The 15,323-nt window shown below is 37.2% G+C and overlaps 2 protein-coding genes across 3 annotated transcripts in view; both read left to right on the forward strand.

Annotated features, from left to right (window-relative positions):
* BNIP2 (BCL2 interacting protein 2) overlaps window positions 1–6,341 on the forward strand; it is a 38,013-nt gene extending 31,672 nt beyond the window's left edge. Inside the window, exon 13 of one of the 2 annotated variants that reach the window (XM_034660901.1) lies at window positions 4,251–4,386. In XM_034660901.1, coding sequence (XP_034516792.1) covers window positions 4,251–4,257 — 7 coding nt within the window. In that variant the 3' untranslated portion in view covers window positions 4,258–4,386. Of the gene's footprint in view, window positions 1–4,250; window positions 4,387–6,264 lie in introns of those variants that run through there. The other variant, XM_019803847.2, reaches the window with a different exon arrangement.
* GTF2A2 (general transcription factor IIA subunit 2) lies at window positions 6,260–14,473 on the forward strand. Its single transcript, XM_034660903.1, has 4 exons — window positions 6,260–6,379; window positions 7,093–7,197; window positions 11,964–12,090; window positions 14,180–14,473. The coding sequence occupies exons 1-4, from the start codon at window positions 6,308–6,310 to the stop codon at window positions 14,203–14,205; spliced, it is 330 nt and encodes a 109-aa protein (XP_034516794.1). The 5' UTR covers window positions 6,260–6,307; the 3' UTR covers window positions 14,206–14,473.
* Window positions 14,474–15,323: the final 850 nt, after the last annotated feature.

The following is a 15,323-nucleotide window of genomic DNA, read 5'->3' on the forward strand; positions in this document are numbered from 1 at the left end:
CTGCCTTTGCAGTATCCCATAGGTTTTGGAGTGTTGTGTTTTCATTCTCGTTGGTCTCTATAAATTGTTTAAATTGATTTTTGGTTTCCTGGTTTATCGAGTCATTCCTGAGCAGGATGGTTCTTAGTCAGTGACTTATTTTATAACTGGAAGTTTGTACGACTTAATCCCCTTTATCTATTTTGCCCATTCCTGCCACCCTTCTGGCAACCACTAGCTCTCGATATTTAAGAGTCTGTTTTGTTTTGTTTTGTTTTGTTTTTTTTAGAATCCACCTAGAGGTGAAATCATACAGTATTTGTCTTTATCTGACTTATTTCACTTCCCATAATACCCTCTGGGTTCATCAATGTTGTCACAAATGGCAAGATTTCTTTTTTATGGCTGAGTACTATTTCTTTGTATATATATACCACAGTTCTGTGGGGGGGGTTTGTGTAGAGTTGACACACAATGTTACATTAGTTTCAGGTGTACAACTTAGTGATTTGACAAGTAGATACATATTATGTGTGTTCACCGCAAGTGTAGCTAGCATCTATCCTGTTACATTGCTTTTACAATATCACTGACTGTATTCCTTATGCCGTGCCTTTTATTCCTGTAACTGAAAAGCCTGTATCCCCCTCTCCCCTTCACCCATTTTATCCACCTCCTCACCCCTCTTCCCTCTGGCAACCATCAGTCTCTGTGCTTATCGACCTGATTTGTTTTTGTTTATCCATTTGTTTGGTTGTGTTTGTTTTTTTAATTTTTTCGTTCCACTTATGAGTAGATCCATCCAGTATTTATCTCTCTCAGTCTTATTTCACTTAGTATAATACACTCTAGCTCCATCCATGTTGTCTCAAATGGCATTATGCCATCCTTTTTTATGACTAATAGTCCATTGTATATATATGCCACATTGTCCATCCGTAGACAAATGGATAAAGACATATGGGTTGCTTCCATATCTTGGCTATTATAAATAATGCTGCAGTAAAACAGGGGTGCATATATTTTTTCAAATTAATGTTTTCAGTTTTTTGGGTAAATACACACTAGTGGAATTACTGGATTATATGATATTTCTATTTTACATTTTTTGAGGCACCTCCATACTGTTTTCCACAGTGGCTGCCCCAATTTACATTCCTGCCAACAGTACAAGAGGGTTCCCTTTTCTCCACATTCTCATCAACACTTGACATTTCTTGTGTTTTTGATACTAGCCCTTCTAATAGATGTGAAGTGAGATCTCATGGTTTTGATTTGCATTTCCCTGACGATTAGTGATGTTGAGTCTCTTTTCATGTGTATTGGCCACTTACTTGTATGTCTTCTTTGGAAAGAGGTCTATTCAGCTCTTCTGCCTATTTTTTAGCCAGATTACTTGATTTGTTGGTGTTGAGTTATAGAAGTTCTTCATAAAATTTTGATATTAACCCCTTATCAGATATATTCTTTGCAGATATCCTCTCCCACTCACAAGGTTGCCTTTGGTTTTATTGATGGTTTCCTTTGCTGTGTGAAAGCTTTTTATTTTGGTGCATGTAGTCCCAGGAGTTTAATTTTTGCTTTTGTTCCCTATGCCTGAGGAGACCTTTGCATAAATAAGTTGGTAACGGTAATGTCCAAGAGATTACTGCCTATGTTTTCTACCAGGAGTTTTAGGATTTCAGGTCTCACATTTAGGTCTTGAATCCATTTTCTGTTTATTTTTGTGTATGGTGTAAGAAAATTGTCCAGCACCATTTATTGAAAATACTCTTTTCCCCATTGTATATTCTTGCCTCCTCTGTGATAGGTTAAGTGACCATATAAATGTAGGTTTATTTCTGGGCTCTCTATTCTGTTCCATTGATTTGTCTGTTTTTATGCCAATACCATAATGTTTTAATTACTATGACTTTGTAATGTACTTTGAAATCAGGAGGCATGTTGCCTCCAGCTTTGTTCTTCTTTGTCAGAATTGTTGTTCCATGTACATTTTAGGATTGTTGTAGTTCTGTGAAAAATGGCATTGGAATTTTGATTTTGATATGGATTGCATTGAACATGTAGATGGCTTTGGGTAGTATGGGGATTTTAACAATATTCTTCCAACCCATGAGCATGGAATGTCTTTCCATTTATTTTTGTTGTCCTCAATTTCTTTCTTCAGTATCTTACAGTTTTCAGTGTATAGGCCTTGCACCTTGGTTAATTTTTTTTAGGTCTCTTATTCTTTTTGATGCAATTGTTTTCTTAATTTCTCTGATAGGTCATTGTTAACTTATAGCTGTTGTCTAGATAACTCTTAAACTGTTGTGAAATGAGTATGACACAAGATTTGGTACTCCTACTTTGTCAGGTGTGTTATCTCCATTGGGACCTTTGCTTGCCCTTTTTAACCCCACCCACCCACATACTTAGGTTTTTGCCCTCATTAATTTACCAAACAGATATTTATTTGGCCTCTGTTATGAATCAGTTATGGTTTGTTCTAGACACTTGCTTCAGTCAGTGAACAAAATAGAAGTCCCTGTTGGAGGATGCAGAAAATACATAGCAGGAAAAGGGGGAGTGGGAAGTTCCAGAGTGGAGGTGGAAGTTGGTATTTTAAGTCTGGCCATCAGTTTAAGCCTCATTAAGTGCATATTATACTTGAAGGAATTAAAAGAACCAAGTGGATATCTAGAGGAAGGGTATTCCAGGTAGAACGAGTGGTCTTTACAAAGGCTTACCTAGGGAGGTACATGTCTGTCGTGTTCTAAGAAGAACATGGAAGGCAGTGCATCTGTAGAAGGGTGAGAGCAAGGGAGAGATGGGCAATATGGTTGGAGAGATCATAGCCAGATTCTTGTAAGGACTGAGTGCAATGGAAGCCTTGGAGGTTTGGAGCAGAAAAGAGATATGGGCTGCTGGGCTGGGATTCAAGTACGGGGACAGTGTGGAAGCAGGGAAACCAATCAGGAAGCTGTTTCAGTAATCCAGTGCCAGATGATCGTAGCACAGACCAGGGGGATAACAATGGAAATGGTGCGAAATGGATGGCTTCTGAATGCATGTTGAAGAATGCATGAAGTTTACAGGATTTGCCAGGGATTGGATGTGAAGGTGGCATGACGGGAGTGGGGGATAATCTCAAAGGTTTTTGCGTAAGCCGGTAGAAGTGTGGAGTTACAGCGACTGAATGGGAAAGACAGGAAGTAAAGATGTTGAGTAGGCAGTCGGATCCAGGAGTGAGTTCAAGGGCAGGGTATAGGAAAAGTATGCACCAGTGAGTCTAAGAGAACAACCCAGAGGGTGTGGTGTCCCAGGAGCTAAGCTAAGCTCCTTTATCAAAGAGGAGGCAGTAATTAGCTGTGTCAAATGATTACGTCTGGTGAGGACTGAGAATTTTGGATTAGCTTTGCCAGTGCTGTTGGTGACCTTCGCCATCTGAGTGTTGGAGGCAAAAGCCTATGAGGAGTGAGTATAAGGAGTGAGCCTATGAGGAGTGAAGAGTGGGTATAAGAGAAAATGGGAGAAAAGGAATGAGAAGACAGTGAGTATGGATGACTTTTAGGAGCTTTGCTGCACAGCGGAACAGACAAATACATGTAGCTAGTGAGGAAAGGGAGTTGAGACAATTTTTTTTGTGGCGGGGGGGGGAAGATGGGAGAAGTAGCCATCTATTTGTTTGCTGATGGTAATACTCCATAGAGATGGGAAATTTGATGGTGAGGGAGAGAAGGACTAATTCAGTTGTTGGAACAATATTCTTGAGTGTACTAGAGAATAGGCTTGATGCAGAGATAGAAAGATTGTATTTATTTGGATAACAGCATGGATAGTTTGGCTATAGTGACCGGTAGGGAGGCAGAGTATGTGGTTATGGATATTGTTAGGTGGTTTGATGCCGTTTTGAGAGTCTGGGAAGTTTTCATTGCTTCATTTTCCTCGCTAAAGTAGAAGACTTTGTATCACACTTAGACAAGTTTATATCTGATAATGGCATCTAGATATACCGCCAAGTTACTTATTCACTAACAAATACTTATTGAATGCCTACTATATACTAGGCATTGTTACAGATGGTAAATATATAACTGTAACAAAAGTCCCCATCCGTATGGAACATGTATTGTAGTGGATGGAAACAATAAGCATGTATATGTCAGCTTCAGTTAATGGTATGAATTAAAGTAGTATAAGGGGAAAGGGAGGTAGTTCCTTTTTATAGGTTGGTCAGAGAAGTTCTTTCTGATGAAGTGACATTTGAGCAGAGATCTGAATTAAATCAGGGAGTGAACCATGAAGGGATCTGGGAAGAACACTTGAAGCAAAAAGGACAGACAGTGCGAAGACACTAAAGCAAGACTATCTTGCCATATTGAAAACCAGCAAGGGACCAGTATGACCGCAGCAGAGGGAATGAAGGAATAAGTGGCAGAAGGTAAGTTCATCGAGATAGTGGAGGACCCTGATTATGTTGGCCTTGCAAACCATTAGGAGGACTTTTTTATTCTGAAACGGGATGCTGCTATTGGAGGTTTTGAATACATGAGTCATGTGGTTTGATTTATGTTGTAAAAGGCTCAGTGCGGCTGCTCCAGGGGCAGGGGTGTTACGGGCAGTTGTGGAAGCAGGGAGACCTCACAGGGCTCTCGCAGTAATCTTGCTGGTAGATGGGGGCTGGGTGGGAGTGCTGGAGGTGGTAGAATTTGTCAGCTTCTGGCTCAAAAGACTGACTGATTAAATGCAGGGTGAGAAAGAAGCTAATGCCGAATGTAAAATTTGGGGGGTGTCTTACCCTAGACTAGATTGACTGTTTACTAAGACGGGCAAGGTGAGGGCNTCTGGCTCAAAAGACTGACTGATTAAATGCAGGGTGAGAAAGAAGCTAATGCCGAATGTAAAATTTGGGGGGGTGTCTTACCCTAGACTAGATTGACTGTTTACTAAGACGGGCAAGGTGAGGGAAAAAAAGGTTTGGAGGGACAGTATCAGGAAGTCGGTTTTTGACGTTTCATTTGAGCTACCTACTTGATATTTCCATTCAGTGGCAAGGAGGCAATTTTATATAGGGCAACAAGGGGCGAAGGACTGGGGATGTACATTTGGGAGTCATCAGCAGATAGCCTAATACTAACTAAGGGAGTAAAGCATCTAGAGAAGACCTAAGAAGCCTTAGGGCATTCAAACAGAAGTCAGGTACCTGCATCCAGTGAGTTGGAAGAGAGAACAGAGTGTGGGGCCCCAAAAGCCAAAGAAAAGGTTTCAAGAAAGCAGAAATGAACTCTTGTATCAAGTGTTTGCAGGTATATAATGTGAAGACTGATAACTAGTCGTTATTTTTGCTGAGTTTTGCCTGCTAACTCCTGAATATGTCTCCTGTCCATCTCTAAGCTGAAAGTACCATGAGGTCAGGGATCTTGTATATGACTTGTAGCTCGGTATTTGTCGAAACTACTGTCACCGTATTCAAACCCTTATCTCCTTCTCATCTTCCAGTACATTCACCCTGGCATCCCTCCTGTTGGAACAAATACGTCCGTGCCATCTTTTTCAGCTCCATCTCCTGCTACTTCCTCTTCTACTTGCACCTTAATACTGTGGAACAATTTATAGTTCTCTCTACACACTGTATGATTTCATACTCCTGTGGCTTTACTCATTCTGTTCTTTCAGCCTAAGATGATCTTCTGCCTTTGCTTGGCTGCAGTCTAGCTTGAAGAATCAGGAAGCTTTTGAACGAGTTCACTCAGTCCACAGGTAGCCTCCATCACACACTGTGTGTATCTATCACGGTGCTTATTCCCTGCTGAGTTAAATACTGTTTGGTATATCTGTTACCATCTGTAGAGGATAAGTTTTTTAGAGTCCAGGAGCATACCCTTATTCATCTCCTTCTCCCTTCTGCCTATCACAGTGTTATCTTGTTGGTAGGCACTCTTTAAATACCAAATGTTAAGGGGAAAAAATGGAGGGCCCGCAAGCGTGAGCCAAAGATTGTCTGGATCACTGACTGACAGTAAAGAGAGATTAATGGTAGTACACGGTAAATTCATTCTAGATTAGGTCAAAAGGCAGACCTTTAAAAGAAATGGTAAAGATGTATGTTTTAATAAGTATATTTATAGAAAGGAGTATAAATGCCTATGTCAAAAAATTAGAAAAATCATTTTTAACTTTTGTCTTAATTGTATAGCAGTCTGCAATTATTAAGAGTTGTGGTAGCATATATTAGAATGTATGAAATAGACTGTATTACATATGTGGTTTATAATGTTTAATACTTTCATATTAAATTTTTAGGACATCAATGCAAGCCTGAATAAGAAAAACAATTTCCTAAGCCATGGCATATCAGTTATACAGAAATACCACTTTGGGAAACAGTCTCCAGGAGAGCCTTGATGAGCTCATACAGGTGGGAGAGACTACAAACCAACTTTTATTTAGATTAGTCTGCAGTAAGTTTTGTTCGACTCTTTGACCCAGCAAGTCAGTATTTATCCCATCCTGAGCACAGGGCATAAAATACGATGAAGATTATGACGTGGTCTAACATGCCTAAAGTTTCAAAGATTTTTGTTAAATATAAAAATTGAGATTATTGGTTTTCTCTTATTTATAAGGCACAGTCTGTGTAGCTTTAAGATAATTTTGCACAATTTGATAAAGTCTTTTGAGATTTGACTTTGTGTTTCAGTGTGAGGAGAAATAACCTTTTAAAGTAAACTCATCTGAGAACATATTAAGTATTTCCATTTGTTTTCATGTATTTTATGAGCTTTGATGAAATTAGGTTTTGAAAGAAACTTCATTCCTTCAATCTATCATATGCCTCTTGCCAGACACTAAAGGAGTGATGGAGTTTTGTCCTGGCAGTGTAACATCACGGCATGTTTTCTTTTCAAAATTATGTTTGTGTGAAGACAGTGCAAGAAAACATTGTCAGGCTTTACTCCTTGTCAGTATGGCAAAGAAGAACAAGGGAGTCTAGTTTAAGAGGCTCTGGTTAACCTCAGTTAAATTTTAGATGATAATTCGTACGTATTTTGTCTTTAGTGTCCTTCCCTAAGAGGGGAATTAGTTTGAATTCTAAATTAGGTTTAATCTAAAACCTTTACTTTTTCTCAGTCTCAACAGATCACCCCCCAACTTGCCCTTCAAGTTCTCCTTCAGTTTGATAAAGCTATAAATTCAGCGTTGGCGCAGAGGGTCAGGAACAGAGTCAATTTCAGGGTAAGGATATTTTCCTAAATCTAGAAGCTTGCACCAGTGGTTGTTACAACAGTGCTTTTTAGGACCCCTACATATTTATGAATCATAAAAGGACCCGCTGGTTTAATCAAAGTTTGGAATCTGTTTAATAATTATACTTTACTAAATTTATCCACTTAATGTGAGATAGAGTTGTTTTTAGATTTTTATTCCATTGTTTCACAAATCAGCCTATGTACGTTTGGCTGCCTTCCCTGAAGAGTTACTGAGATTTCAAACGCCCGAACCATTACCTGCAGGATTGAAGGTAAGTGACAGACTAGTCCCTAAAGCTCACTTAACATTTTTTGAACTCTGATCTTCACCCATTCCATGGAAGTACATTCATGTTGCCTCCCACCTACTCTTATGAAGACCTGAACTGGTGATAGATAATGGTCTGATAGCTTCATCTCATTTGAACAATAATCCTGAACTGAACAAAATTGTCTTTCTCAACTTGATGGTAAATTCAAACTAAAGGCCCATTGAAAGTATCATGGTGAATAGAAGTAATTTTACCACATTGATATTGATAGATAAATATAATCAAATATCATTGTACAGTTATATGATACTTACGCCTATGTTTTTTTAAGGGATACCATAAAGTAGAAATTAAAAGGTTACAGTATATGAAAAAAACAGAGGTTAATTTGCTCTTTAAAATTTATTCAGCAAACACTTCAGTGCCTATTACATGCCATGCAAGGTTGTGGATATTGGGTTGGCAGACAACAAATTTAGTGAAGGGATAAAGTCTCTATGTATGTTATATAATAAGTCTCTTACCAGTTTCACATGCCTAAAAGTGATCTGGAGTAAAATGTATCTTTATAAAATTTTATCAGTATATTCTCGAATTTTTAACAGTAACGATTCTGCAAAATTAGTTTGCTGTTTTGTATAACCATGTGTACAAGTCTGCCAAGATGCTTTAATTTGAAATTGATCCATGTTGATACCTAATAGTATTCTAGTTGTATTATTGTTGGTTTCCAGTTTGGATCTATGTAGCTAAAGTTAAACATAATTGGACATTTGCATTTCTCTTGCATAGTGTTTTATAAGTTTGTCTATTTTCCAAAAGCTAGAAATAATTAGTTTTTGAGCCCATCTGACTTTACTGTTCTTGTTTTTTCTTTTCTTACTGTTCTAAGCTCAGGCTTTCATTTCCTCTCCCATTACAGCAGACTTCACTTGATCAATTTTAAGTCCAGAATGTTTGCAAATAACCTATTTTGCTTGGTGAGACATAAGACAAAGGCAGAAGAGATCACACATTGGTAATTTCTAATTTTCAAAGACATTTTGCTAGATCACATTTAAATCTATATTGTTTAGGTAACATGCTAAATTTTTGTTTTAATCCTCATACAAATTTCATATAACTAGATCATTTCAGTAGAATGTTACAGGGGGAAAAAGCTACTTGAGTATGAGAATTAAGATTTTAACAATTTGTGTTAAAATTTATTAGCAAAAGAAGTCAAAATATATATTTGCCCAGAACCTCGAACTAATTTTTAGGGAGAACATTCATACTGAGCTAGTCCTTCAAAGAGTCAGCGTATGCTTTTGAGAGAATGTATGCTGGCAGGTGAGAGTAACAATGTTGAAATACTAAACTTCCGATAGTAATTAGGTAAGCATTAAAAGATTTAATGGTCAAGAAAAATCACCCTTCTGAATTCCCTACCTGTTCCATTTCTTTAATAAACATGTATTAAGATATTTTAATGAAAGACTGTTGCCCAGTTGTAGATTAATGGGGGGAAGAAAAACACATGTATTTATTAGAGGTGCATTCAAGATACAGTTTGCCAGGTCAGTTACTGTTCAAATCAGTTACTTGACCAAAGCCAAATATAATTATTTTTTAATATTTAAGAAGTTCCTTCCAATACATTTTTTAAATAAAATTTTTGATTCTTGAATCCCTATACTTGAGATACTAGATTATGACTTTCTCATAAAGACAGTGAAGTAGATATTTAAGTAAACATATTGTAAGAAAGATTTTACATTTATTCGAGATTCTAAAGAGAGGGGTGACTCAGTTAGTTAAGCATCTGCCTTCAGCTCAGGTCATGATCCCAAGGTCCTGAGATTGAGCCCCGTGTCAGGCTTCCTGCTTGTCTCTCTTTCTCTGCCTCTCCCCCTCCCCATGCTTGTTCTCTTGTGCTCACTCTCAAATAAAATCTCAGTATAATCTTTTTACATTTTTTTTTATCTAATTTCTTCTTGTCTTCACATTTTATTAAGCTTTTGTTGGCTCAGAAGTTATCTAGCCAATGAGCTCTCTCAATTATGTTGTCTATTTTAATCTAAATATTAGAAAGCATTTAATGTATATGCTTCACTTATTGTGAAATTGCTGTATTTATATAACTAACAATTTCAATTATATATTTGCAAGTGAATGTTCACACTTCAGATTATTGGCATAGCTATCACTCATTGGCTATGATGGTAACATTACACACAGGTTCAGGGATGCTAGAAATAAACAGTAAAATTGGCATTGGGCTGTGTAGCCTTCTAAAGGCCCTGACTGTAGCTAAGGAGATCTAACAGTGTGTCTTATGTGGTTTTCCATGCATTAATCTTACTTCTCCACTGAAACTTTTCTTCCTATGTTATTGCTAACCCTAATGCATAATTGCGATACTGTTGATTGACCGTCTTTGTTGAAACCCATACTTCCCTTGAAACCATACTATCCTAGCTGCCATTCTTCCCCCCTCTCTTAGACCCTCTGGAGTTCTGTTGTTGGTATTCCTTAGGTTTAGCTAGGGCTCCACCTAGTCTCCTTGAACGGATGACTCCAACCCTCTGGCTCTAAAGTCACTCGGCTCCTGCTCCTAGGCTTTCTTCCACACACCAGCTGCTTATTGCACATGGTGATTTAGATCTTAAACTGAAAAGTTTCGGATTTATCAAACTGGCTCTTCCTGTGATTGCACTGTTACTGGAGCCAGACTCTTGAGAGGTAACAAATTTTGTCTCCCCACCATAGCCAGCGGGTTGTCAAGTCCTATCAGGGATTTTTTTTTTTTTTTTNNGGTTTTTTTTTTTTTTTTTTTAGGATTTTATTTATTTTAGAGAGGGTAGGAGAGGAGCAGAGCGAGAGGGACAAGCACAGAGCCCGACAAGGGACTCGATCTCATGACCCTGAGATCAGCGTCAGTCTCAACCAGCTGCATCACCCAGGCGCCCTTCTCTCCCTTTTGTTGACCTCTGTGCTCCTGTAGTAAAGCCACTCTCACCTCTCTCAGGCATCAGCTCNCCTGCCGCCTCCCGCCAGCGCTGCCCCCCCCCCCCGCCCCAAATCAATTCATGTTATCAGAAATGCAAATCTGATGTTACTGCTTTGCTCAAAAATCCTTCATTGACCTAATGCATTTAGGATACAGCGAAAGGTTCTCCAGGATCTCCTTCCCTTTGGGACCTCTTGACACATTTAATTTTCTGGAACTTATTGTCCCATTTATCTCCCTTGACTTTTACTCATTTTTCAAAACTCAAACTTCACTTTGTGAGAGAAGCCTTCTGTGGTCAGTGTGTTCCATACCCTTGGGTGCCCCTAGCTTATTATTCTTTCATAATACTGCTATACTGTGTATTTTGTTTTAATGCTCCCGCCTGCTACCCGAAGCTTGTTGATGACAAGGAATCATATTTGTATCCTCAGAGCCTAGCATAGTCCAACAAATAATAATTACTCATTTTTAAAATTTTAAGTCATTCATAACCGTCATAGTTTCCCAAATCATTCTCACTTGATAGAACATTTAGTTGGACTAGTTTTTACTATTCGGGTAACACTGCAGAGTATTTTTCTGAATTGAAGATTTGGGGCATATAAATCTCTTACCAAATACTAAATTTCATTTGTGAAGATTCCATGTGTATCTATGTCTCAAGTTTTGATTGTATTCAGTTGGTGTCTATCCTTGCACTTTCACTCCATTCTTCAAAAATTTCTTTTTAATGTTCAAGCACATATTCCTGCTCCTAAAAAGAGAAAATAACTTTTTATCAGTCGCACAGGATGTTGTCATTTCTGTGGCTAATACAGTCATTCATCTGAGTGAAGCACGAGGTTAAAATTGAATGTTTCTGGGTGCTCCCTGCTTCTGTACACGTTCGGAGAGTTAACACATACAATAAAATGCAGTTGACCTTTGAACAACATGGGTTTTAACTGCATGGATCCACTTACATACAGATTTTCTCAATAAATACAGTGCTGTAAAGGTATTTTCTCCTTAGGATTTTCTTAACATTTTCTTTTCTGTAGCTTTGTTGTAAAAATACACAATATAATGCATAGAATGTACCCTGAATGTATTAATTGACTTTGTTATCTGTAAGGCTTCTGGTCAACAGTCTATTAATAGTTAAATTTGGGTGGAATCACGAGTTGTGTGGATTTTCTACTGCGAGAAGGGTGAACTTTTATCATATTGCCACAAGAGGGCAGTAGAAATACAAATTCAAATTTCCTTTCAACTTTTCTTCACCTAACTATTGTTAGCAGCCTATTTTCAGCACTGTTTAACTCTTAATAAATTCATCTAGGGTGGTTTTTTTATTTAAGTGATAGGATGAAAATTAAGGAAAATCTTAAAACAGTAGGACTATTTAATGTTTACCTTAAGAATTAGGTAGTTGGTAGCTGAGTTCTCAGATTGCTTTTGGGAAAAAAATGACTTCATGGTATGTCTAATTGTTTTGTTTTAAAGGGCTCTCTAAATACATACAGATTCTGCGATAACGTGTGGACTTTTGTATTGAATGATGTTGAATTCAGAGAGGTGACAGAACTTATCAAAGTGGATAAAGTGAAAATTGTAGCCTGTGATGGTAAAAGTAAGTGTTTACCTAATTACTGTGAAAGCAAAGCTACTTGAAAAAATCTTTGTCTGAAATTATGGGGGGAAATGCCTGGAGATCTGGCTTCCATCTCAGCTGAATTCTGAATTCTAGATCTCAATTCTCAGTCATCTTAATGACTTTAGGTGTGAACATTTCATAGGACACAGACTGCTTCCACAGATTGAATTTGTGTGGGTTAAAAATAAGCAAGCTGCGGAATTTCTCCCCCCATGTCAGTTGCAATTTGAAGTGTTTAATTTTGAAATTTATCCTAGTTTCTGTGTTGCTGGATGCCTATATATATTTTTAATCATTTAAAAGATTTTAAGAACCTTATCAGGTACAATGGTAAATATGCATTCCCGATCTAGGACCTTGTTTAAGTCAGATATTTCAAAAACTATACATCTTTCTCTTCCATGATATTTTAAATATATTTTTACTTTATGATCTGAACCATTTGTGTCTAAACAGCTGTTCCTGAAACTCTCTAAGGAGGAGGGTGTTTTGAAAAGCAAAAGAAAATGTAGAGAAATACCCTAAATTTCTTAGGTTATCTTGTTTTATGTATTTTGGGTTTCAAAAGAAATAAGCTGATCAATGAAAAAATGTAGAGAAGACAGAAGAGCACACAGAAGAAAAGCATAATTTGTAACACCATCTGGAGATTCCAGTACTTAGTATTTTATTGTATAACTTTCCAGTCTTATACTGGACTGGGCCCCCCCCCTTTTTTTTTTTTAAAGAAATCGTCTCTTCCAGATATCGGAAAGTCTCTGAAACTAGCAACACTTCAATGACTTACTTTTCAGAAGGTTAGCTAGGAGTCATCACTCTAAGAACTTTAAGCAAGGATGACTTTTTAAGATAGTTATCAAATACTTTGTTTCCTTGCTGTCATGACAGAAAAGACCTATGTAATTTTATAGTTCTGGATTACAAGATAACATTTCTTTATATCAGATAATGTATACTTGTTTCATATTTTTCTTCTAATTTAGACTAATAGCATCCTCATAACCCTGAGATAAAGCTGTTACTAGACTGTGGAATTTGGGCATTAATTTATAACTTCCATTTCTCTGTCAAAATAAGTTAATGATGTAGACCAGTACTATTTAGTAAATAAAACTTGTACCTACAGGAATGTCCTCTAGCTGTACTTTCCAGTGGCCACATATGGCTCTTAAGCATTCGAAATGTGTTAAGGCAACTAAGAAATTTAATGTTTTATTTTTGATTTATCAGTTATAAAATAACCACATGTAGCTAGCCAGTGGCTCAGTGGCTACCATGTTGGACAGCACAGCTACTCTTGCCTACAGATGCAAGATTAGCTGTTTTTTTTCAAAATTCAGTAGATGAAAAGTAGCATATCAGCCTTACCTGCTGCCATAGCTTCTGAGTTTGCCCTGCTTCCAGCACAAGGTATTAACTGATCTCGAAGAAAAAACTGTTGAGTATTCAAGAAAAACTTCAGTTGTGTTCTGTGTATTCTGTCAGCAGAAAAGAATACAATCTTAGAATGTTTTCTTTCCAAAATTAAAACATAGAAACAACCATTCCTTAGTGATCAGATAAAGGGAGCGCTACTATGAAATAAGCCCATTTTTTCTAAGAGTCAGCTTTCTGAGACAGGAAGAGTGTGATAGTGGCTGGAATTTTGGTCTGTTTCTCACCAGGAATTAAAATACAGTTTTCTTCTGAATATATATGTTATGGTCCTTTGTGGTTTAAAATTTGGGGGACAGTAGAGGACCTGAGGGGAGAAAATGGTCATGTAGCAGCTCTAGGAAGCCAATCAGTATAACTTATGTAATGAACCAAATAATATAATTTGGTTTTGCAATAGCATAAATATGGAGAGCTAAGAATTGTCTTCTTACCTATGCCTTAAAAGGAAAGTTATTTAAGTTCTCAGGGCAGTTCCTTGATCAGCTTCCCTTAGCCTTACCTTCTCTTCTTCCCCACCCCTCACACTACCACCACCATTAGTTCCTGTTTTATTTTTCAAAGATATTCTCAAAATATTTAAATTTTAAGTTGCTCCTTGAATTTACTCTTTCTCTCCTCTGTTTCCTAGATACTGGCTCCAATACTACAGAATGAATAGAAAAAAATGGCTTTTTTATGTCATCTTCTGTTATTATTCATCGCTTTTTTGAAGAGAAGCATAGAAGAGACTTTTTTTTATTTATTCTAGCATCGCAGAAATGACTACACTGTGCTATATATACTATCAGAATTCCAACAGAAAGAAGCTTATAACTATAGCCTCTTACATTACCTTTTCAGCATGAAGAAACAGAAGTTTTTTTAACAACAAATATTGTTGCCTTCCTAAGAACATTCTTGAATAAACTCATTTTAAAATTCAGTGTGAGTAATAAGTAGTAGAGCTATTAAGCTAGCAACATGAAGATACTAGGTAAGCATTTTGAATGAGCACCATCTTCCTTACGAAGGAAATTAGGAAGTGCATTCTTTTCTGTAAAGGGAAGTTGGTTTCATCAGTAGGGCAAAACCAAATTCTGGATTGGAATATGCCTTTTTTAAAAATATAAAACCAACCATTGGTGTGAAAAACCTAGGTACAATTAGGAAAAGTTAGACAATCTTTACACAGCTTCCGTAACCAAAACAAAACTAAAAAAACCTAGCAGCATAAAACAGTCTCTACATGACATGTAAATAATTTCTTAAGCTGGCTATATTGGTCATTTTTCATATATTTTAACATGATCCACATCTTAGTTACTAGACTTCCAATAAAAAGTCCTATCGAATATATGCCATATCTTTGTGTACTTGAAGGAAAAAAGTTTTCCTTGTTTGTCAGTCTAGGTATATATAATGAAAAATGTGGGTTTTCTAAAATATCAGAGGGAGAATATCAGCCCTGGGTAGTAGGTAACTGAAATTCAGCAGCTGACTATACATGAAGCAAGACCAGCTATTTCTAATGAGGATCTGACACTGTTGATCATTTGGTGAGGGTAGGCTCTTCACAACCCCGTCCTGTGGTCACCTCAGTTAGTTTGCCAAAGCTACCCTCGGATGAAAAATTACCTCTTTCTCTCTCTGAAAGATAATACTGCCAAGAGGTAATAGAGTTGGCAAAAATCTTCAGCAAAATAGCTTTTTATAAACCTATTAAAATGTTAAATAGGTCTTTGTATTACACATAGTCCCCCTTTTTTCATTTGTAGGAGCACGTCATGTAACAA

This window comes from Ailuropoda melanoleuca, chromosome 5, assembly GCF_002007445.2.
Source record: "Ailuropoda melanoleuca isolate Jingjing chromosome 5, ASM200744v2, whole genome shotgun sequence".
Lineage (NCBI taxonomy): Eukaryota > Metazoa > Chordata > Mammalia > Carnivora > Ursidae > Ailuropoda > Ailuropoda melanoleuca.

Coding starts and splice junctions, on each gene's coding strand:
- GTF2A2 (XM_034660903.1), top strand. CDS start 6,308: ATGGCATATCAGTTATACAGAAATACCACTTTGGGAAACAGTCTCCAG. Junction 7,198..11,963: donor GGAACAGAGTCAATTTCAGG/GTAAGGATATTT, acceptor TTTGTTTTAAAG/GGCTCTCTAAATACATACAG. Junction 12,091..14,179: donor TGTAGCCTGTGATGGTAAAA/GTAAGTGTTTAC, acceptor TCTGTTTCCTAG/ATACTGGCTCCAATACTACA.